The 25,601-nt window shown below is 41.3% G+C and overlaps 1 protein-coding gene across 1 annotated transcript in view; it reads left to right on the top strand.

The window, feature by feature from the left end:
• The window catches only part of nipal2 (NIPA like domain containing 2), a gene marked incomplete at its 5' end in the record, with an annotated part of 28,194 nt that extends 3,437 nt beyond the window's left edge, over positions 1-24,757 (top strand). The window contains 10 exons of the mRNA XM_080752850.1: positions 4,746-4,814; positions 5,676-5,844; positions 16,719-16,778; positions 18,180-18,301; positions 20,542-20,638; positions 21,007-21,142; positions 21,601-21,689; positions 24,059-24,122; positions 24,237-24,334; positions 24,587-24,757. Coding sequence (XP_080608976.1) covers positions 4,746-4,814; positions 5,676-5,844; positions 16,719-16,778; positions 18,180-18,301; positions 20,542-20,638; positions 21,007-21,142; positions 21,601-21,689; positions 24,059-24,122; positions 24,237-24,334; positions 24,587-24,693 — 1,011 coding nt within the window. The 3' untranslated portion in view covers positions 24,694-24,757. The remainder of the gene's footprint in view (positions 1-4,745; positions 4,815-5,675; positions 5,845-16,718; positions 16,779-18,179; positions 18,302-20,541; positions 20,639-21,006; positions 21,143-21,600; positions 21,690-24,058; positions 24,123-24,236; positions 24,335-24,586) is intronic.
• Between the last annotated feature and the right edge of the window lie 844 nt (positions 24,758-25,601).

Genomic DNA, 25,601 nt, shown 5'->3' on the forward strand with positions numbered 1-25,601 from the left:
GAGTGTTAATTATTATTATTATTATTATTTGCATTTACTGCTTTCTACATTTTAGCCATTTTAGGGATTTTCACTTCCCAAATAATATTTTAACATCATCATCATCACACACAGCCTGATGTTTTTGCCATTGCTACATGCAAGCCTGTCTAGCAGGTGCATCTGATGACCCGTAGGGGAGTTCCACTGGAGCTGTTGGAGAGTCAGTTTGGGCGGGGGCAAGCCCCAATCACTCCCAGTCCATTCACATTCTGCAGAACTCAAGAGTCACTGTGTTACTTCTCTGCTGCTGACATACTGTTGGTGGCAGACTCTGGGGATCTACGTGAAGTGGTAGTAGCTACCTTCTCACTAAAGCACTTGTGTTGCAGCGCAGTGGTAGACTCCACTGCTTTCTGCACTATAGGAGATCAACATCACCTGGGGTCCACTGAGCTTTTTGATCTTTATCATGTTTATTCATTGTAACAGGCATATACTCATTCATGGTTACGGTTGCTTCAGTCAGCATGCTTGCCCTGCGGTGTGTCATGTCTTTGGTGGATGTGACTGTTAACTATTTGTTAATGTATACTCAGCAGTTGTCTGTCCATCCGTGCTGGTAGCCAGGATGCCATTTCTGTTGGCCTTTGCCTGTTGGCCTTTATCAACTTTGACAGAGAAAATGCACTAGCCTGCATCTGAGGAGAAGGGGTGTCTTTCTTGGAGATAGTTCAGTACGGTGTCCTTAAGCAGGTGAGACAAGCATCTTGCATCTGTCATGTCCTTGTTCTACTTGCCAGTGTTGTGGTTCAACCCTGTCAGCTGATGCATGGCATTGCTGTCTTCAGCGTTAAGTAGGGATGGAGAGCAACCATTGCAACTGTTGCAGCTCCATCAGCCTCCTTCAACCTCGCAGGAGACCACCACCGGTTTTCATACTCAAAGTTCTATGGGCATGCAATCACCACATGATATCTCTCTCCATTCCCTCTCCAAATCTCTGGTCGTTGACATTATATTATTCTAGAGCAGTCAAAATAGTTTCTGTTGCAATTTTGCATATTATGACTGTATGTACTACTCATGCTTCCCCACCAGAGCTGCCACCGAACAGGCTGAGGTTGATCTGAGGTAAATTAAACTAAATGTAGTGTTGGGGGAAGATGGGTCTCTATCTGCGTGCTGTCTGTGAGGTGCCATGTCATTTTTCCGACCACCCAATTTCAGACCCGACCACCAAAACCTAACCTTAACCCTAATCATATTATCCTAACCTCAGTAAAACTGACGCTGGTGAATGCTACGCTGGTGAAATGCTAACCTGCCGACACTGGTGAATGCTAACCTAACCTAATATTATCTGGCCCATGGCACCTCTCACCATTAAGCAGCGGTCTTCTCATAGACTCCACCAAGGTACCACCAAGACAGCAGGCCACTTAAACAGTCCTATAAAGTTGGACAAGGTTATTGATCTTGGTTTAGTGAACAGAGAGCCGCTGGCCTGATTGATGATGTCATCGCTCTGATCATGAATCACCAGTGTTGCTACCATGCTGGGTTGGCTGCATGCACAGTTACTCTCTCTCTCTCTCTCTCTCTCTCTCTCTCTCTCTCTCCCCCTCCCGTTTTGCTCACTCTCCCTTTGTCAACATATCACCCCATAATACACTTAGGTCTGACATTGCATGCTTGTGCACACGCGCGCGCACACACGCACGCACGCACGCACGCACGCACGCACGCATGCACGCACGCACGCACGCACGCACACACGCACGCACACACACACACACACACACACACACACACACACACACACACACACACTTGGCATCAGTTCTCTGTGGATGTCATCGTTGTTTTGTGGCAGGAGCACATACATTATTACAGTATGTAATTGCGAGAGAACTGAGAAGAAAACTAATTGAAGACCAGTTGCAAATGACTTTATATTGTGCCATCTTGTTGAGATGTATTGTACTGTGACTAAAGCTTACGAAATTATGGAAATGCCACCTCTCAATATAGTTTGTTATTGCATAGCAATGGTATTTTATTTATTTCTTCTCTGTACGCAGGGCACACACTGGAAAATGAAAGCCTACCCTGTGTGTCTGTCTCATTCAAATAAAAGTTATTAAACTGTGTTGAAGTGAACTACACCCATAATCATATTTTCAGGCCCACAGCTCTGCAGTGCTCTGTATTACTTCTGTGCTGATGAGCTAGACAAACAGAGACCAATGTGTGAACATTATTTTTGTCAAGTGGCTTCAAAGCTGCACAATGCAAGGTTGTTAAGCATTATAGTTAAACCACTCAAGGATCCATCACCCCTGATTAATATTATAATTTTAACACAATGAGCTTCGGATGCGGGCGTGCGCAGTGATGTGGGCGATGCGGGCGTGCTCCCACTAACATACGGTACACAAATTGTGAAACTAATTCATTTGTATGAGAATTAAATTCTCCCAAGAGGTGTATTCCAGTCTCGGGTAACATGACTACAGTACACTAGCGCAACTGTGAAACGATACTCCATCGGTCGTAACTGTAAAGCTGAAGAGAAAGTGCATTCATGGAAGTGGCTCCACAGAGAATAGAGCGTCTTACTGAGTGATGTATTGTGATAAGCTGTTTTCCTGTGGCGTATCGAGACCAGAGGAAAGGATGACGGTGATAAGATACCATGATATCATGATGGTTCCATCCATCATGGTATCATTTGACTCTTGCAGTTCACCTACAGACAAGCTATCTCTGCTGTAATTTACATGCATATTTTCAGACAATATCCCAAAAGCTCTTTCATGCGGCTATAAGGCACCCCGATTGAGAACCTCTGGAATTGGGTGATAGCAAGGACCATACACACCAAGCCAAGACTATCCCTACTGTGAATGACTGAGGGGGTCTCTCTCTGTCTCAGATGCCCTATTTCTCTCTCTTCCTCTTTTCTTTTCTCTTCTGTCTCTTTGTTTTAGTCTTACTAGCTTATTCTCTTTATGCTTTTTGGCACAGATTTCCCCACTCTCTGACTTGCTTAATCCTCTCTAAGGATTTCTTATACTCTTTTCCTTTCTTTATTTTTCTTCTTACCTCTTAAAAATACTCTTGGCAGTTTAACTGCTTTCTTTGTGTCTATGTCTTGCACTTTAATTTGCCTCCACCCACCTTATATCTTTCATTGGAATTACACGGATGTGGTGAGCTGCTGCTACCTCTCCCTTTACAGTGATCACGCTTCCCTCTTTAATAGTCTGAGATATACTATACCAAAAATACTATAGCCAATCAACAAGCTCACAACGCATCGCAGCGTGACATGCTGTGAGCTTGTAAATCAGCTATTTTCGTTGCACGACACCTGCACACAACAATCAGGCCTTAGTTCTTCATAATTTACAGTCCTTCACACACTACCATCTCTTTTATTCTACACAGCTATACACAGGCATTATTTGAATGAACTATAAATGTATTTGCTGTAAATGAATGAATGACTGAGCTTCTAAACAGGGTGCGTATTTGGGGCTTGCACAGAATATCTCTGAAACAGGAGATAATTGGTTCACAGATTATCTTGTTCTTGTTTAGTCAATTATACAGTGTGTTGCGTTGCAACTGAAGGTTGTGCTGCAAAATAACTCCCATATAGTCAGGCCTCAAAGAGAGAAGCAACTTACTTTCTGGATTTATGATTGTAATGACTGGGAGAGATTCTGGTGTTTCTGGCTCATGGGAAATATTCTATGGTAACAAAGGTGGGTGCCATTACTAACCCTTTCTCTAACCCTAACCACACGTGTAGCCACGTAGTCGGAGCAATGAGACGTCGGACTGGCGTATTCCTCCCCACCCAGGAGGGATAAATCATCAACATCTGAATCACATAGACAGCCACACTGAAACTTGACACACACACACACACACACATGCACGCTAGGGGTGGGCAATATAATCGATATGGCAATACATTGCGATAGTTTATTTGCCAATACTGTATCGATACTTCAGGCCGTAGTATTGCGATACTTTGAGGAAAATAAAATATGTTCCCATGCATAGGAACCAATGGTAGAAGTCCGGTCCTGACACTCCGCTGCCTCTAGATGTCGCTGTACTAAAGTAGCTACTTCCCCTTCCCACGGTTCAGTGAGTGAGGTCTCGAGAAAATGGCTGAACGACGAAAACAACAACATTAGAGCAGCACCTTCAGCTTTTAAAGCTGATATATCGAATAGTAACGCAATAGTATCGTATCACAAAGATTGGCAATATATCGTGATACTATTGCATCGTTACCCAAGTATCGTGATGCATCGCAAGATTCTTGCCAATATCCACCCCTAATGCACGCACGCACGCACGCACGCACGCACGCACACACACACACACACACACACACACACACACACACACACACACACACACACACACAAACAAACCACACCACACTACATTCTGTTCACCACAGCACATCCAACTAAGATGTGATCACAATGACAAAGCGACTAAACTTTAAAAGGAAGTTGTCCACTGGTACAGAAGCATAATATGCGCACGCACGCACGCACACACACACTTTCACATTGCCTTTTAAACTGAACACTGCTAGATGTCCTAATGTTGCCTGCTGTTGTCTTGGTAATGGCTTATCAAACAGCAGGAAGTAGGGCATGCAGGGTGGATTATGGGGTGTTTGGTGGAGCGTTCTCATCTCACATCTGTTGTTCTTCTGTTGTTTGTTTCCACAGACATATCTTCTGGGAATCATCATCTCCATATGTGGGAATGTCCTCATCAGCATTTCTCTCAATATACAGGTAGGTAAATCGGTGATTCCAGCCACCCAAAACGGTCTATCAACACAGTATAATGCTGATGCTATATAAAGAGCAAGTTTTCCCATGTAAAAAGGTATGTTTATGTTTATTGTCCCATGGGGGAAATTCAGTTTCACATTCAACCAGCTGATGGCTGCTCAAATGGTCATGATGATTCTTCTTTTTCTAGATTATTCCTCATTGTATTGTCCTTGTTGTATTTAATGCTGTAATTATTACAGCTGCGTGAAGAAGCAGAACAAAATGATTTTACTCCTGTACACAAACATGACGATCAAGAAAACCTTGAGCGCATGGGGAGGGTAAACTGCTCAGGGACACTTAGATATGTACTGGGCTGGCTGGAGGGGTGAACCGACAATTACCGTATATGAGTCCCAGACGGCCTCTCTTCACACTCAACTACGGCCACCCCTAAGCCAAACAAACTTAATTCCTCTTTCAGTTATTTTTCAATTCAGCACACTCTCATCAGTATTTTACAGAATATACGTCTAGAAGTTCACCCAAAAAGTGAAAAGACAATTATATATTCTTTTGGGTGCCCAGCCAAGCTGGAGGCACCGTGGAGGAGTCAAACTCCAGCTTCCATGGTGGTGGTCAGGAACTTTCTTTACCCCAGACACCCCGCATTGGACTTATTTATGTGGAAAGCCTTTTATCCCTCACTGAAGTGTGAAAAACACGTAAGCACTGGATTACTTTGTTACCTCTTCTATTGTGCCCCAGTTTTTCATTTTAATGTTTTTCTTATTTGGTTACATTAAGCTGTAAAGATAAAGTTGACTTACTGCTGTAAACCCTCTAGTTCATATTTCTCTCTCTCTCTCTGTCTAACAGAAATATGCCCATGTGCGTCAGTCTCAGCGTGGCTCCAAACCCTACTACACCTCGGCACTGTGGTGGTGTGGCGTCGTTCTCATGGGTGTTGGGGAACTTGGGAACTTTGCTGCTTACGGCTTCGCCCCGGCCTCACTCATAGCCCCTCTGGGCTGCGTATCTGTCATTGGTAGGCCCTGCCTTATTACTCTTTTCCTACATTATTTTGGTTGTCAAGCCTGGCAGCTGCCAACGCTGAAGTGACAGGTTGACACATTATTCATCATTCATGAAGGCAGGAGAAATGGTAACTTCCTTTTGGTCTAAGACAGAAATACTGTTGTGTGGAGTGTCTTATTGCCCTAATGAAGCTGGATTTATACTTACATGTACAGTAGTTGTGCGCTGGTGTTGCGCACCAAAAATAGCAGATATACAAGCTCACAACGTACAACGAGTACTACCATACTCATATCTCATTGTAGGATTTACTTGCAAAGTACCATAGGTGGACTTTGGTGTTTATCATTTTCACGACGAATTCAAAAGGTCTGGAAAGAGCTAATGTTGTACTTTTCAGTGCATTGATTACTATTTACTGTAATGGTATATTTTCACACCCAACTAAGCTAATTTTACATAGAATGGCCTATCTTATAACACTAAGGTCTGTATTTGGTGCTGTTATTCCAGCTCCTTCTTTGTCACAAAAGCCTGTGTGAGCATTTATCTCACACAACTGAAAATACTATCTATCTGTTTACTATGAGGCATGCACTCCTATGCTGCTTTCACACTGGCAGCTACAAAAGATACAAAGCAATGTATTTGGCTTGGAGTCACTGTTGAAGTGCTGATCAACAGGCTTGTTGACGTGCGTCCGACGAGTGTAAGAAATATAAAGGAACATAAAGCCTGGGTTTAAAAAGAACATGGAACTAGAGGACAGGAATAATTTGTTAACCCCATTACAAGCAGGTGAGTGGAAATGTTTAGACAAGGCTTTACTTGGTTGGTTAGTAGCTTTGTATAGCTGCAATTGAAGCCAGTTCAACTTGGATTGCAGCTCTGTAGATTTAGTAGCTGCTAAAACGCCACATTACAGGTGGGCATCAGGGGGCCTCCCCAGGATTCAATAATGTATTCATTAGTGTGCCTTTTTTTAGATTATTTTTGGGGGCGTTTATTGATAGGACGGTAGACTGACAGGAAATGGGGGGAGAGATGGGGAGTGACACGCGGCAAAGGTCGTCAGGATTGGGAATGGAACTGGCGCCTCCGCCACCAGGCATCCATGCCTATGTGGTAGGTATGTGCCTGGACCAGTAGGCCAGCGGTCGCCCGAAAGTGAAGTGCATTTGAGAAGAAAATGAAAAATAAATGATACCCAACAAAGTGGTCCAAAGCTCTCTATTTCATTTTATTCTCCAAAAATACTTTGATTCAGAAGATTCCTTCGCACAATTTCCGGTTTTCTAGGAAAGATAGGTGAGAAAGAGTGGAGTTGACTGAATCTAATACGTGTCATTAGAATTATTCACAACAAATAAATGAAATATACAATACAACCCCATTTGCTGGCACTGCCCAATCAAAGAGCTGCAGATCTTTGGGTTGGCACAGCTGGCAGCTGTTCAGTGTAAATACAGTAATGATAGGTCAAATATTGAACAGGTTGAGCTGCAACCTCCGGGCCATCTAACCTCTCACTACTATGCTGGAGGTGACAGTGAGTCACATACAGTACAGTAGATTGCCAGACGCTTCAATTCATTTTCCTATAGGCCTCATGTCTACCCAACGAATAAATGGGCTGAATAAAAGACTTGAAAGACCTTGTTTGGAGATGGATTGTTGAGGTGGAATGCAAATCAGTTCCCAGTACTTAACGCTCGTCTTGGTTGCAGGCCTTGTTACTCATATGCTAAGTTGGCAGTGCCAGGAATCAAACCCAGAACCTTGCGGTCCAAAGTCGAGTTGTAAGTGCTATACCGAGTGAGCTACCCAGACAAAGTGCTGAACTGATGTTGAAAGGGCATTTTCAGTTGCTGCTTACTCTCATTGGAAAAGACTCCTTAAAAACAGACCTCAAAAACCACCTCTTCAGACCCGATCGCTTTTCACAACTGATTGTTTTCCCTCATGGAGAGTGACTGAAGAACTAGAAAAGCTCTATATATGTCTGAAACATTATTATTATTCTAATTCTAAACATTCACTCAGCTTCTTGTCAAGTCACAAAATATTATTACCTTAAAACATGTGATCTCTTTTATACAATATCTCTTGGTTCTATATATTTCTTGCCTTACAAATGGCAAGGAATTGCCTAGCAATGCATATCAACCGAACAGAATTAACTCTGCATCAAACCTTGATATCACATTGTGAGACAGACACAGACATTCACAATATGAAATCACATTTGCTTAAAAATAGGAGGCAGATAATGTTATTCACCATAACACATTCCTTCTCCTTCATGTTCGGTCTAGCATCTGCACACACAGTGAGAAGGCTACAGCTAAATGTAAATGCTCAGCTGAACCAGAATGTCTGACAGGGTTAATGAGATGATGATATGAAGGAGTGAGAGATAGAGATGAAGGAGTGAAGGAGAGAAGATGTTGTCTACTCTGCAGTCATTACATGGTCTGACCTCACATCTGACAGGTGGAGCCGAGGGAGGCTGTGCAGGTTGCCGCCTGTCAATGCAACTCCATCTCTGATGAAGGCTAACTGAGGCATTTGCACAGGCACACATTGACATAAAGTACTCACAATTCTGGGAAGGCTGTGCGATGCTGTCTGGCATACACGTGTGCACACATTTAGTCCAGAGCTAACCTGAAGACGGCACAATGCAAGGCATGTCGTTCATGGCAATATTTTGTATGCTACAGTATATGGATTACATTAAAGAAAAGTCGATTTGAACAGTGTACTGGAATCAGTGTTACCAGATGGGAAATGTTGAATTATCGTACCGGAGGCTCAGAATTATCGTATTTGACATGAAACTATCGTACACGGCCAAAAAAGAGAAATCACTCGCGTAAAAACGTAATTTCACCCAAAAATGCGTTTTTAGTGTAAGAAACGACCTCGTTTTATACTCCTGCGTGACAAAAACGCATCAGATATGCTGTGTGGAGGCAGGCAACTTCTTGGAGCTTACACAAATAAAAGCCTGAAACTGGTCTGGAAAGATGCAACCAGTGTTTTTAATGCCTCCAAGTACAGATCTAGGGTCAGATTGACTGATTTCCTGGCTTATTTTGAGAAGCCAAACCAGATCCCAGATCAGCAGCCAGGGAAAATAGTGAATTCACGCTCTTTTTGATGATATGCCGAAATTATCGTACATTTGGGCATTTTTGGAATTATTGATCGTACATCGTACAGAGGGTCAAATTATCGTACAAATACGATAATTATCGTACGTCTGGCAACACTGACTGGAATACTTAAATCTTGAGCATATATGCAAACATACTACTTTAATAGATGTATTGATTTTGCCTAATAGCAATGTTTTGTAGCTAACACACATACAAATACAAACATCACACACTCTCCCTGCTGTGCCTGCGTCTCAGGAGAGTGTGACAACTCAGAGAGGGGGCTGACAATGGGGGGTCCTTAGTAGAGGAGACATGAGGATAAGAGGGGAGGGATAACAGAAGAGAAAGGGCAGGGGGCTAAGATGGAACATAGATAAGAGGAATGTTTACAAGATGATATTGGAGAGCAATGAATATATTGAGAGAGGAGAGGAGAGATGATGCTCCTGCCATATGCTTGATGTCCCTGTGCGTTCTCCCGGCTGACACATCTGCGCTCTGTGGAGCGCAGTTACTTCAGTCTCCTTCCATAGAAACCACCAGTCTCTATTAGGACTGACAGCGCTGTCTCAAATACTGCTATATGGAGCAGGCCATGGACTCTTTCTTCATTCATCACCATGTCATATTTTGGGAACATTTGGGAAAGATTGGGGTTGGTGGAATTTAAATGAATATAGAATCATTATTCAGATGTTATAATTACAGTATACCAGTTAGACGCCCTAAGGGCGAAAAGCGACCTTGTAGGAGGACGGAATTCGTACAGGGCGGAATTCATTTGTTTGCAAGTATGATTCGAGTTGTGGTTGGTTGTTTAAGTTGGACAAAATGTGGACAAATGTGTACAAAATATTTCCCCAAATATTGATATAACTGACGTCTGACATCATAGATAGTCTTATGTTATAGACCACATGAGACTCACATAATGTGTCCATATATATGGGCATTCCAATGGGTTCAATATTGATGACATCAGGGATCTCCATATAGAGGCTTGCCTGGCGTTGCCAATTTTTGAAATCAGCCTCATGGTGGCGCTAGAACAGGCCAATTCGTGGTTTTACCTATAACTCCAACGATCAGTTTCAAACTTTGTAAGCGCACTCCCTGGATGCCAATTCAGAATCTCTGCCCCACATTTTTCACATGGGCCTGTTCTACCGCCAACAGGAGGCCAATTTGTGCAAAACTACCTTTTGGCCTGTACTCTTACAGATTTTGTCCAAAAATCACGCAAATCGGTATACAGTATCTCTACAGTCATGTGATCGACATGGATCTGTATGATTGTCCATATTCCATCCTGATTGGCTGAGATTGGCTTTCAAAGTTTGTAAGATTGGTCCGTTTTTGACAAAATGCCTCAAATCACAAACGCAGAGTGCAATTAACATGAAATCGCGCACACACGTTCCCACTAGGCCGAGGAAGAAATTCCACTTAAAATTTTTGAAATCAGCCTCATGGTGGCGCTAGAACAGGCCAATTCGTGGTTTTACCTATAACTCCAACTCCAACATCAGCCTTTTATAGCGCCACCAGGAGGCCGACTTATGTAAGACACATTTTTGGATATTATTCCTTCAGATTTTACCCAAAATTAACACAAATCAGTACACAGTATCTCTAGTCATATGATCAAGACGGATCTGTCCCATATTAAATATTCCATCCTGATTGGCTAAGATTGGCCTCCAAACTTTGCAGGATTGATCCGTTTCGAACAAAATGCCTCAAATCAAACACTGCAATTGTAATGAAATTGTGCACGCACATTCGCAAAATGCCAAGGAAGAAATTACACTACAAACTGTTCAAATCAGCCTCATGGTGGCGCCATGAAAGGTCTAAGATTGGTGAAGAACACATGCCACCCTTTTTACATTGGCCTATTATAGCACCACCAGCACGTGTGGCCTGGTGGAGACCTGTGCTCGGAAGAGCACTTCTTCTAGTTGTGAAAATGAGTTTGATGGGAAAGTGTGGTAATGCGAGGTTACTTGGACCTTGTGAAAGTACTGCACAGCTGAGGTTGAGATCAAATGTATGGCCTTGCTTGGTGCTGACAACTGCTTTCATTCCTCCCTGGCTGTCAGGGTCATGTGGTGTTGACATGATGTGTTTTCCCCAAGGAGTTCACTTCTATACATCACAGAAAGAACATGAAGGATCTGACACATGCACATTAATCACTCACACTACATGCACTTATACACACTGTCCATCACACACACGCGCACGCACGCACGCACGCACGCACACACGCACGCACGCACGCACGCACGCACGCACGCACGCACGCACGCACGCACGCACGCACGCACGCACACACACACACACACACACACACACACACACACACACACACACACACACACACACACGTAATAGGCTACTGTAGCGATACATTTGCTTGTGTGTGTGTGTGTGTGTGTGTGTGTGTGTGTGTGTGTGTATAGTCATACAAACAGTGTGTGGTGACATAGTGGTGACAGGACTCTGTCTGCACCCCAGAGGTTCTCGTTGCTACATTTCATATAAGCAATCCTTGAGAATCTGACTTTGTATGGCGTTGCTATGGTTACTTGTTAGATCCAGCTGGTCCCAGAAGCAAAAGAGGAGCTCTCGATGTGAAAACGAACATTGCCTGTTAGATGAAATGTTAACCACATGAACTCTAACGTCCCTATTCTGGGCATGTCTTATGAGGAGAACTTATGAGCAGAACTACAAGCTGACAACATGTTGCTTTGTGACGTTTTGTGAGCTTGTATTTATTCTGTAGGTGAAGAGATTTACTGTAGAGGGAGAAAAAAGAAGGGGACAAAGTACAGATCAGCAAAGTATAGTTTAAGTGAAATATTAAGATCAAGTGCTAGCTGAATGGTTCATCATGAGCATTGCAAGATGATAGTCTGCATAATAATACATTTTTCATTAAAACGTTAATGATTCTATCATCACATCAAGTCATTCCTCGCTGTATGTGAATGTGCTGATGACTGATTGTATGAATAGTGTTAGCCTCTAGAAGAGATGCCGTAATTAAATTACCTGGATTAGACAATTAAATTGTCATCAAATAGGGTGCAAACAAGCAAGACTGATGTTTTAACAGCATAGTTTTTTCTTCAGATCTACGAAGACACTGAAGAAGACTGCTCTATCTTGCTTGTTGGCACCTATTCAAAGTTATTAAACGTTTCTAAGATGAGCCGCGTCCTCCAGCCTTTTCTCTTTTGATGCTGCTATTGTCTGTCTGAGAGGCACCGGTTCTTATCCTTAAAGTGGTGTTTAGCTTACTTTCTGAAGTTAAATTGTCATATTTCTGTTATCAGGTACTTGAGCATTTCACAGTTTATGCCTTATTACAAGTGGATTCCAACCCCTTTACTTCTCTATAGTAGCCATTCTGCTTGTAAACGACTGTTTGGAGACAAAACCATAAAAAGCATACTATGAGCATGCTACTGTGTAATGCTCAATATTCATGTAAGAATCCATTTGTCACAGTGTGTGATAGCCTAAATGTCAGATGACTTGCTCCCTTTCTCTGATGCATTGAGGCATTTGAGCTCCGTCACGCATGACTTTGTGTTGCTAATCTTTCATTCTGGTGGTTCTGGAGGTGTAGCCTCTGGTCATATCCCTTTCACTCTGAATCCTCAGTATTAATTTCAAATCCGAGTCTGTAAAAATTGGCTGGAGTTAATATCATTCAGGATCCCGTCTCTGTGTTTGTATGTCAGCCTGTCTGTTTACTGACATTGTACAAATGTGAGAGTGTACATTTGTACATTCTCAAGAGTTAAATGTTACAATGCCTCTGTCCATACCATCAGGTTAAGTGTCTCAGCCTGCCTGCCTGCCTGCCTGCCTGCCTGCCTGCCTGCCTGCCTGTCTGTTAACTGTCTATTTGTTTGTTTCTGTGACAACCAAATTTATCCAACAGCCTACATTCTCTGCTTTTCACTGAGACACATTAACAAGACTAATCTGACACTCAGCTCATGTGAAACTGATTGCTTTTCAGCTTGCCATCCTTTGACAATGATACTGATGAATGAGTTCATATAAATACGGCATGAAATAGCATGACATTTTGGTTTTTTATCTTCCAACAAGCATACTTTGGTTCTTGTAAATAACATGCTCCATTTATCTATGCGTTTTCACAGAACCGTGCCAAGATGAATGTGTTACTTTGATTATCATGACAACTGACTAACAGGAACCAGTGTTTAATAATTATATGTGTGTGGTTTGGGTCCCTAAGTGTATTTGCATGTATGTGTGTGTGTGTGTGTGTGTGTGTGTGTGTGTGTGTGTGTGTGTGTGTGTGTGTACAGTATGTACTGTATGCACAAATAACAGGTTTGATTGTTTGTTTGATTGATTGATTGATTGATTGATTGATTGATTGAGATTGTTACTATACTAACAGCAATGCATATACATTAACATCATTGTGTACATATCTGTCAAAACAGATACAAATAATTTCATTTCAGGTCCTTTGAGTGCAAATGTGTATGGTTTTTAGGTACTGCAAATGGAACCTATTCAGTCCAGCTGCTATTCAGCCAGCTATTTATTAGAGCTACTAATGTTCCACATGGTCACTTATGCATTGCTCAATTCCTTTTGACTTCATTGCTGTAGAACTTGATTATTCCCATCTACTGTAGCAATATATTTGCATTATTGCCATAACCATTATAGTTTCAGGCCAATATACAATCACATTTCTCAAATTAGCTTGTCCTACAGTAAATGTTGAATCAAAGTCAATTTTATCTGGAGAAGAAGAAAAAGAAGAAAAAAAAGAGAAGAAGAATCAGTGTGTTGTCAATCAATAATTATGTAGTTTTATATAGAGACACACAGTGTGACACGCAAAGTACCAAGACATTTTCACTGCATAGCTTAAATTATACTAGTAAGGGCGACAAGCGACCTTGCTGGCCAGTGATGTACAGTATATCGGACCAGTTACCCATTATGGAGATCCATGTACTGTATGGAGACCCCAAACATGCTTACTCAGTTATTCGTTATGTGAAAGTCCTATGACGTCTATGATATCTGACATCATACATAAGATCCCTTTTATGCCCATATATGGAGATCCCTGTCTGTAGAACCAGCCACACAGATATGGGCTGTCTTCCTCCATATGGGCATTCCCATAAGTCCTGTTAGATATGGGCTTAATATTGATGACATTAGGGATCTTCATATATGGGCATAAAAGGGATTCTGTTAGTGTGGATCCCCTGACATCAGTGATGACAGAGCGTGATGTCAGAGCGGCGAACCCATAGACCGTAAAAAAGCGTACATGCCTACACGGACAGACGGCCAGAGACATGATGTGCCGTTTCTCATACTAAACTGCAACCGTCAGTCGCAATTAGGCTCTGTTGCAGGGGCGCAGGAGGCATTTTAAAAGTGAAGGGGACACATCTGGGAGGTGAAAAATTTTGGGGTATCCCCCCCACTTTTGGTGATATCCCCCCCACTTTTGCCCCGAGGAGGGGGGGACATATCCCCTCCACTTGAGCTGAATTACACAGTTGTTTTACGCAGATTTCAAGGCATTTTTTTTTCTTGTTACTGTATCCCCCCCACAGTAACAAGAGGAAACGTAACTTAAAATGTGTTGACAAACGAAATTGCATTTCCATTATGCATCTGTTCAAAGGTACTTACATTGTTGCTTGATTTAAAGAACGACGTTATCGTTTTTTGGTTTTTTGACTGAGAATGATGTGAGACTAGCCTACACACACCAGCAGCAGGTCCAGCACCTGCAATGACGGTCTCCTTCTGCCACTGCCTGCCTGCTTGTCACTATCGCGTTGCATTAATTAAACTCATTCAGAACAGCTGAGCTGAGCTGACTGCACTGCACTGGTGGGACTGTGCCTCTAGAGGGCAGTAATACGCCTTGAAATGAGAACTACTCAGGGCCCAATTAAGAAGGCGGTAATTAATGCCCGTGCTAAGGAGATACCGACTGCCGACGATCGCGTTTGACGCATGAATAACGCTCAGCAGCTGATTATGTGATTTGCGATGATCGTAATTGTGTGCTCACCACGTGAAAAATTATTCATGGGTGTGTTTTCATGGAAACGTGTGAGGAAACCGATGGCATGACCGCTGTAGGTACATTCACCAATCAGAAGCTTGTCTGTCATTCCATTTAACTGGCATAAAACCAGAGGATGGGGGGGCTAATGCTTATTCACATATCACAGTGATATCATGCTTGTAAATATCTCACACTCAATAAGGTCTGTTTTATTAGAACCGACATTGTTTGCGTATAGAGAAAAAAAGGCGAGAAAGAGAGAGAGAGAGAGAGAGAGAGAGAGAAGGCTATATTAATATACTTTTTTTTGTCACGTCCACATATCTATTTGTCTCTCTCATCTCATGCCAGCGTGTCAGTGTGACATAGGCTGGCCTTGTTGAGTGAACAATGGACGCATAGTGGCCTATTAATTAACTCTTATTCTGCTTTGAACGTTCCTGTTCGCCCCAATTTTAACGAGTGAGGACGGCCAATACGGCGCTCGTTCGTTTACCTCGTCTGATGACTGTAAGCTGATGAGGGGTCGTGCCGCCGTCTACTGTAATCACATCGCGAGCAGTGATGTTCTTAAAATCCATTATGCGTTGACATCAACGGAGAACATTTTGCTTCCGTGTTGATTATCTCAGGCCCTGGGGCTTTGTGTGCTCTTCCTCTCCCCATTGTATGGGAAAAGGAAGCGGCCACATTCACATTAATGGCATTACGCCCCCCTCTGCTGGCTGGCCTGCGAAAGCGCAGCCTACCAAGCAATATAAGGCAAAAAAAAAAAAGAAAAAAAAAGTCTCTAAAATCTACTATAACGTTGCAAAGGTAAGCCGCTTTTTGATGGCGCCAAACCCAATAAATAAATACATAATCTGGCAGTAAGAGAGTTAATAGGCTACGGAACGGCGGCCTCCTGCCAAAAAAAAAGGGAATCTGATGGAACCAGTAGCCTAATTAAACGAAATAAAACATATCCCACCTGATTTAGTTTGATATTGAGTACAGTAATAATAAATACATTTCATTTATTATTTAGAAATTTACATTTGTAAAATTAGACCAAAAATGACAGAGATGTAAAAGAATAGGGCTGTTTAATTACTTAATTCAGCGCCTAGGTAATGGCAGCCAGACGGCTGCTGCATGTCCTTGAACTGTAGCACATAGGCCTACTGTACATGTGTGTGTCCGAAAAAAACATATTTAGACTTAAAAGCTGTCAACATGCCATGTATAGCCTATAGTGCTTCGAGAGCTTTTTTTCTTTTCTTATTTGGCTAAATTGGAATGACGCATCGCGATCAGCGATCACGCATCTATATGAAGCAAAGCAAAACTGCAGATTGATTCCTCATAGATCGGGCAATTATGAAGCGATTTTAAAAATTTAAAGAGCTCCTGAACACTGGAGGGGATATCCCCCCCACCCAAAAAAAGTGGAGGTGTTAATCCCCCCCGTCCCCCCCTACCCCCTGCGCGCATGCTCTGTTGAATCCACCTGCTGCCTGTTTGGGTGTGTAGGTATTTATTACTATGTTAGAATTCAAATTACAAGGTAGGGTGCATTGTGAATGGTGGCTGAATCAAGCCTGATTGTGGTGTGATTTCTACCTTTTCTCTCCCCAGCCAGTGCCATCATATCTGTGCTTTTCCTCAAGGAAACAATGCGTGCCTCTGACGTTGTTGGTAAGTAAATATAGCTAGGAGATAAATTATTTGTTTTCCTGATTCACATTGTAAACCACATCTCAGTGCAGCAAAAGGCAGTGTCATGCTTTGATTGGCAAAGGATGGAAATCAGTACCTCAGTCTTAATTAAAATGCTTAATTTAAAAAAGAGAAAGCACTGCAAAGCAGAATGCCCGCAACACTCCGGATTAAACAAAAGTCTCAAGGTCCAAGGCCCAACAATGTCATGAAACTAGTTTTATTTACCTCACCGAGACAGTAATGGAAGGAATGTGAAAAGGACATTCATTGAGTGCTGACTATTTTCTCAGTGTCACTGAAATTAACAGCGCAATTCTTTCTAAAAGCTTATCAAGGAATGGAAATTTACATACGCAGTAAAGTCTGTGTTAAAACCCATTCAGGCTGGGAACACATTTTAGTGTAGTACAGTACATAGTAACATATTTGTTTTTGTAATTTTTGAATAATATTTTACTTAATTCAGAAAACTTAGGTCAGGCCTAAATGGATTAATTTTGCTCTGCGTGTATTTCCTTTTTATGTGTGTAATGTTGACTGACATTGTTTTTCATTATGCTACGATCAATACCATCCATCAATACCATATATTCCAATACACAGACATAATTATACATTATAGTCAGTTAAAGGAGTCATCCAGACCAAAACACATATAGGGTTAAATCTGTCTTTTATCATACCCCTTTATAGCTGCTTTATTCAATTTTCATAGCTGCCCCTGTTGCTAGATTTCGGCTGCCCCTGTTGCTAGATTTCGCAGGCCCTCTCATAACTAACAGAGTAGATAGACTTTATACTAGTGTGGTTATTTCTTCAGCTTCAAAGTTAGTATTTTTATTGGATTGTGTTTACACAACGTCCTGAGACCAACCAAACCGCTGTTTTGACCTCACAGGCACCCTTACTTGTCAAACCGACCCCTCCCTCCCCTCCCTTTCTAGCCTCTCCTCTCCCTGCTCTGGTGCAGAGCAGAAGCCGTTTGACAAGTAAGGGTGCCTGTGAGGTCAAAACAGCGGTTTGGTTGGTCTCAGGACGTTGTGTAAACACAATCCAATAAAAAAATACTAACTTTGAAGCTGACGAAATAACCGCACTAGTATAAAGTCTATCTACTCTGTTAGTTATGAGAGGGCCCGCAAAATCTAGCAACAGGGGCAGCCGAAATCTAGCAACAGGGGCAGCTATGAAAAAAATCGACTAAAGCAGGTATAAAGGGGTATGATAAAAGACAGATTTAACCCTATATGTGTTTTGGTCTGGATGACTCCTTTAAGGTCTATGTGGAACAGTGATCTTTTAATTCAGTGTCACTTAATCACCCTAAATATTAAGAGAAAACCATTACATTATTATGATTCATCCTCTGTTCCACAGGTGGCGCTCTGGCCATAACAGGAACATATGTGCTGGTGACCTTTGCCCCCCACAAATCGACACACATCACTGCCAGCCTGGTCCAGTATTACATCATCAGCTGGCACTTCCTTCTTTACCTCGTATGTTCCTCTAAACCAGTGGTTCCCAAACCTTTTAGCCTGTGACCCAAAAGAGAAATTAGACGTTTGCCCGGGACCCAAACTAGTGAAAACAGCAGATCTACACAACGCGTCGCTTCTTGCCATGTTGTGAGCTGGTAGATCGGCTATTTTCACTACTTCTTAAACATTTGTTTTCTAATTGATGGAATATATTAGATTTTTATTTTATCCAGTGTTTGGGAACCAGTGCTCTAGACCAGGGATCCTCAACTTTTAATTTCAACGACCCCCTGGTTTGATATACATTATAGAGGGTATGCGCATGCATAAGTGAATGGCATATCGAGTGGCAAATGGAGTGGCAAAGTTAGTTTAACGTTGTTTAATATCGTAAATGCAATCAGATAGGACTTTTCTGTTTAGATGTATGGGCTGTCACTGTCAGCAGGACCAGAAAGTAGTTTTTGCCACTCAGTAGGCATTCCCGCATAACTTAACGGGTATGATGATGATGTCACGCGCATACCCTCTATAGGCCACGGACCCTCATTTCATAAATCTTTTATCTCTGGGACCCCGATCTACACTGTAAAATGTTCAGTGTTCATTTAACTTTGAGAATGTACAAATGGAACCAATGGACCATTTGGTTCCACTTGTACATACAGGAGTTACAGACCCATAAGGGTCCTAACAAGCAGGATCTGTAAAGATGCCTATCTCGTATAGTCCCTTAAATATTGCTGGCCTGTAAGCAGCAATAGTTCATGTGACAAGATTGTTGTGCCGACTCTCAAGGGGGAATTAATTCCTTCATTATTTATTGATAGATGGACAATCTATTGACCATCCATAACTCAATTAAAATGTGTATTGAACTGACAATGAGACTCACCCGCAGCTCATCGGGGGTGCTAGACACTAGACAGTGGTGTAAACACAGGACGACTGGGCACCCATCATTATTCAGAGCACAGCATCTCTGCCTACCATATTTCACAGTCTGCCCCTGTATCTTGTCCTAGCCGCTGAACCAAGCCAATGCATAGAGACAGAAAAAAAGCATTATAAAAAAGAGCGAAGACAGAAAACAGAAAAAAATGTTGCTCAAAGATATGGTGGTAATGGGGGGGCGTATGGATGGATGTCTAGATGGGTAGATGTTTTCACATGGAGTTAGTGTCTCTTAGCCTCTGGCTGGACTGATTGATGAAGTCTAAAAAGAGGGTGCTCTTTGCCAGCCGAAGGAATGCATTGTGAATACTCATCAGGCTATGAAGGAAGAGCCTTAAGCAACATGTGATTCATTGTAGATAGTTATTAATCAAAGCAATGCTGTGAAGACAATGAATTATCCATCACTGTCTCCCCACATTTCCATAAGGTCGTATTATTGTCAAATCCTTTCATCGTCTAGAAGGACTACTAATTAGGCCTTTTGTCATTGTCTATATCATGACCATAAAATGCTGATTATACTGTATGGCATTCACACTTGCATGATTTAAACTCACAAATATCATGATATTTCATCTGATATTTAAATACAAAAGAAATCTCATTCTATTGTGAGAAGGATGTGAAAATCTGTTACATTGCTTCCTGATGTGTTACCTGCTCTTCACAGCTCATGCTGGAACATTGCTGCCAGCCTACAAGTTTATTTAAATTGCTGCACTTTGATGAGTTTCAATTAACGTTTAATACCAGCGAATTTCCCCTTTAACAGCTATAATTTGAATGTGAGCCAAAAGAATAACATCATAAAATATAGCTACCGGTATAGTTAGGATACTCATACATTTTAGAATGTTTTATGATAGACATGGTTTAGCCCGGCACTCTCTCTCCTCATTTCTGCTTTGACAGTCCTTTTCTCCTGCCTTCTAGACATTTAGAGCCCTGTGGCATTTTATCAGCTGTCCTTTAACAATTGAGTGCTATTGTACTCACAAGGACAGCTGTGCCTATGGTTGCTCTCATTAAATTTGTTTGCCAGGGTGTTTTGTTTCAATTAAAGCACAATGCTCACTGCCAAATGTATTTTGTTTGGGGCAAGGTTTTTCCACCGTGGATAGCTCCATACTGCGATATTGTGTGTTCATTTAACCTGTAAAAATTGTAAGTGTAGTGTCGCTTTGGATAAAAGGTTTAAGGACCCATTCCGTGAGGTTATTTATTTTTTAAATATTAATGATTTGTGTTTCCTTCCCTGTCTTCTCACACTTCTCTTCCTCTGTGTCTTTCACTCTCTCCAGCTTATAGAGATCATAGTGTTCTGCATCCTGCTGTATGTGTACAAGAGGAGGAAAGTGAAGCACATTGTCATTGTGATGCTGCTTGTGGCCCTGCTTGGTAATGAACGAGTGGAAACAACGTGATCGATGCCAGAGGTTATCGAATGAGCCATTACAGCCAGTTGCACATTGCTCTGTTGCCTGGCTACCAAAAACTGACCGATACCCCTCCCCATTATCATTTCTGGAAAGAAGTTTGTCTTTGGTAGATAAGTGAAGCATGTTGAAGGAACCTTAATTTAGTTTGTATCAACTGTAATATAATAGATACTGTATAATGTATATAAGCACATTGTCGACATATTATTTTCCTCTGAGAGAAGATGATGTGGATGTATAGAATCTTCTGAGTTCTATAAATGGAAAATAAATGTGCCACTAAATGTTTTTTTTTTTCTCCTGAACTGACTTTTCTTGTTGTTGCAGCCTCTATGACAGTCATCTCAGTAAAAGCTGTATCGGGGATGATCACAGAGTCGATAAAAGGCCCTCTGCAACTCATCTACCCCATTTTCTACGTCATGTTGGTAGTCATGATCGCCTCCTGTGTCTTCCAGATCAAGTTAGTCAAGGTTTTCTCTTTCTACCTTTTTTCCCTTTCCATCATCCCCCCCCCTTTTTTTACTCAGCCATCATGGTGACTGCGAGCTAGATTCTATTCTAGTTATTCCCGAGCTAGTTATTCCCAATCTCTTAACAAAAGCAGAACCAATGTAGATTTGGAGTGCACACAGTAAAATCCTCAGTGTTAATTTAAGGAGAGTATACAAATTTAACCAAATGGGTCCGTAAAGGTCCATTTGGTTACATTTGTACACTCTGAGTTACAAGATTGATGAACTAACTCCGATGATTTTACTGTATAACATACATACTATATGTTGGTCCTGTTTACACTGACACTATTTGATACTAGACCAATAAAATGGATAAGGAGCCTGCTATGCTGTCTCTGTTACTATGGTCATTCTATTCACCTTCAAAACAGAGCTGGACTGCCTGTCTCTTCTTTCTCCACAGATTTCTCAATCAGGCAATGAAAATGTTCGATGCCACAGAGGTGGTTCCCATCAACTTTGTGTTTTTCACCGCCAGTGCTATTGTTGCAGGTATGCCAACCCAACTGCTGTCAATCAATCACATGCTTTACTGATGCTACTGTCACAGCCTGTAGATTTCCTCCTCTGTGGGTTCACAAAAAAAAAGTGTGAACGCTATTTCGGTGAAATGAACTCTTTTCAAATAGTTTCTGAGGAAGAAGATGAAGGGGGAAAAGGCTGTAAAGATCTATTAATGACACAGCATAAAGGAGTGGAACATAGTGCCAAGATGGTGATTCATCCTTGAAGCGTATCTCTTTAGCAGTTTTTAGAAGCCTATTTATACCATGTACTGTATACTGAGATCATTATCATGCTCATGAATAGCTATGGTACTTATCTTCACTGGGTTTCCCCAAAAGCATCTTAGTGGTAAGATTCAATTTGTTAAATTTTAATAAATAAATGCAGAGGTTTGGCAGTAGCACTAACAAAATGGGTAACAATCTAATGGCTACAAAAATGTACTTTTGGCCAGACAGTCACTGGTCTAAAAGCAAGGACTGGCTAGGGAAATCTGCCCTGGGGACATAAGCATACCTACTGTAGTCAACTTTCCTAGTTATGCAAGGGTGGAAAAGGAGGCACAGGAAATAAGATTAAGATTAGACTAAAATAAGAGAATAACGCACTCAACTCACAACACTGGGTGCTGGATCCTTAAAGTAGTAAATAATGGAAAAAAAGTAAAAAGACTAGGACAGCACTCCAAACGGACTTTTTATGGACGTTTTGGGCAAGACCCCTTCTTCAGCAGGTGTACTGGCAATTTCAATAGCAGGCACTTACTTTTTTTACCCAATTGAAAGACACATTAATGGTCGTGTTTCTGGCCCAGGCCGGCCTAACGGTCCAGGCACCTAGGCTCCTAATGTTCCCAACAGACTTTGCTGTATGTCTCTCTCTCCTTGTTTCCTGCTGGTCTCCGCTTACTGTATCAATAAAGGCAATAATATATATATATATATATATATATATATATATATATATATATATATATATATATATAAACAATAGTTTCTGAGCCAACATGCCTAGAAAAGGCAGGGCCCTAAGCACGCCTGGTCTTCAACCATGCCACATCTCATGTCTCCCCCTTTCCCCTCCCTTCATTGGCTTCTGGTTGTTCTTTTTATCTTTTTGAGTTGAGAAGTGTAACTAACATAAGAGGTCAAGAGCAATTTCTTGCAGATGCACACTTACATGCTGTAGTTCAAATACTTAGTTCTTATGCAAGTGTGCATAATAACACAATCTCCAACTGCTTCATTATGTCAGAGCACTGAAGCCTCATTACATGTTGACAGGTTTTGGGCATCGTCCTCACTTTTGCCATGGAGTGACTGGATGATGCTTTTGTAATGAATGCATACAGTATACTGCTTAGTGCTTTGACTGCTGACGCATGAGCAAAGCACAGTGTCAAATAGAGAAATGTAATAGTCTCTATATGAATGCTTTCATTAGGTTGAAGATTCTTTGTCAGTTGGCTATCTAGTTATCTAGAGAAAAGATTAAAAAGAGACTGAATGAACAAAAATACCTATTTGGTCACCATGCAGCAACTGTATTCAATCCAAAAAGATTTAATGCATGGCACCCATTCTACAAGCCGGTTTAATTTGCGTTTAATATGCGTGATTATGCGTGTAATATACATTATTGTATAAAACAAATTGTTGTAGCAATGTCCACCTACAATGGTCCCCTACCATGTTCAATATCAATACTCATCCTTTCCAATACTGCTGTATGTGTGAAAGAAGGATTTGCCTGTGTGAAACACAATACAATACATTACATTACAGCATACATCATACAATAATAATAAAAATATGAGTTACCCCTATAGGATGCCCATAGTGGACTATGCATGGCAGGGGCGTCCTCCTCCCTGAGCCAGGCCTAGACCTGGCCGCATACCAAAACCAATTGAGCAATTTATTAGAAAAACAGAAAAAACATAATAATAACAGTAAATAAAAACACTAGATAAATCATCAATAAAATGTGTGACTGACTGGTAAATGGAGGAAATTCCAATTCCTTCTGGGGAATTGTATCATTATCACAGTTAGTTGGTCAATGTTGGATATGTCAAGCATTGACAGAAACAAACACAGTACAGGCACTGGATGGAGAAAGAATACTGTGCATGATTGTTAGGCGCTTACGGGCCTCCGGGCCCCCTGGAGCTCCTGGGTTGCAGCCCTGTGCGCCTGTGCATTAATTAGGGCCCCTGTGTGAGGGGTACATTTTGCAGTGTGTGTGTGTGTGTGTGTGTGTGTGTGTGTGTGTGTGTGTGTGTGTGTGTGTGTGTGTGTGTGTCTTGTTTTACATGTTTAGCTTAAACTTGACAATTCTTTTACATTTTGTAGGGATTGTGTTCTACCAAGAATTTGAAGGGCTGGCTTTATTGAACATCTGTATGTTCCTTTTTGGGTAAGTTTTACTGAACTGAGAGTTACTTAATTTACTGTAATCAGTAATCACACATGCAGGTATGCATGCTTTTAAGTGGAACCAACTCCCTGTGAAACTATTTTTTCCCCCCAGTTGTCTTCTGTCTTTTCTTGGAGTTTTCTTGATAGCCAGAAATAGACCAAAGGTAAAACATCAAGACCGGACCTTTATTGCAATGGATAAGATTCCAGGTATGCATATTGGCATGTTATATTTTATAATATCAAACAATTCAATGCATGTTATACTCAAAGAATGTCCAATAAACATCATGAGGACAAATGTAGTTTAATCAAAGCCTTTTTGACACTTTCCCCTGCTAACCACAAGAACTATAAACATGTTCCATTTGTTAGAGTGCAGTGAATGTATCTGTTCACTAATCGACTGTAGCCCCAATAGTAATGACCATCTGATGTGCTATCCTATTCATGTTCACACAGGGAGAAGGCACACAGGCAAAGTCCAGCCTGAGGCAAAGAATACTACATACGGATCGCTGGCAGCCAAACTCATGTGCAACAGAGCTGGCCCAACAGATGATTCCTAGGACCAAACTCCATCTGTTAGACTGAACTGTCATATGTGTGCGTACGGGTACATGAATGTCTTGGTTTGCCTGTCACAGGCACGAGAAATCAGGGCTCCACAACAGTATATCATTATTCATAGTAATTATGGTACCCATGTATGGAAGTCAGTGCCATCAGGTTGGTAGTACTGACAGTATTAACCTCTGTCTGAGATTCTTTTTTTTTTTTTTTTAATTATCACTCTCAAAATGGCTTTGTATATTGTACAGATATTTCCAGAAAGCTTGTTGGGAACTGCTGCTGAGAAAAGTGGACTCTGGGAAAGAGACACATCTCAGGTTCAAAGGCCAAAAATGCACAACAGACACTAAATGGAAACTCATAATACTATGAGTTTCAAAAGATCAGCGAGGCCACTCTTGCAAATGTATTCCTCCTAACATAGAAACTCAGTGCTTGCATTGCCAAAATGTAAATAATGGCCTATATGGTGTCAAATCTTGTTAATAAACCAATGATCAAAGATGTGATGTGACAAAAAAATAAAAAAATAAAAACAGAAAACCTAATGCAACAAAACAAATGCACCAGTGCCCTCTGCTGGTAAAGGAACCACAGAAAGAAATTAGGAGGCACTTCTCTTTATGGCGGTAATAATAATTATTTTAGTTCCCACTCCTTTTTGTATTTTTGTCACTAATGTGTGGCTAGAAATGGAAAATAAAGATATTATGTTATATGCAAATGTTTTATATGACTTTTGTATATTTATTGTAGGTGAAAAAGAAGTGACAATGTCAACACAGGTCCCAAGAAAACTGGCCTATGTGATTATGGTGTTTGTTAATTATAATAATTATTAATAATTGTAAGACAACTTACTTATATTTCTTTTACTGCACTCACATCAAGACTTCTTGACATC

The sequence above is a fragment of the Nannobrachium achirus genome (assembly GCF_963921795.1).
Source record: "Nannobrachium achirus genome assembly, chromosome: 2".
Classification (NCBI taxonomy): Eukaryota; Metazoa; Chordata; class Actinopteri; order Myctophiformes; family Myctophidae; genus Nannobrachium; species Nannobrachium achirus.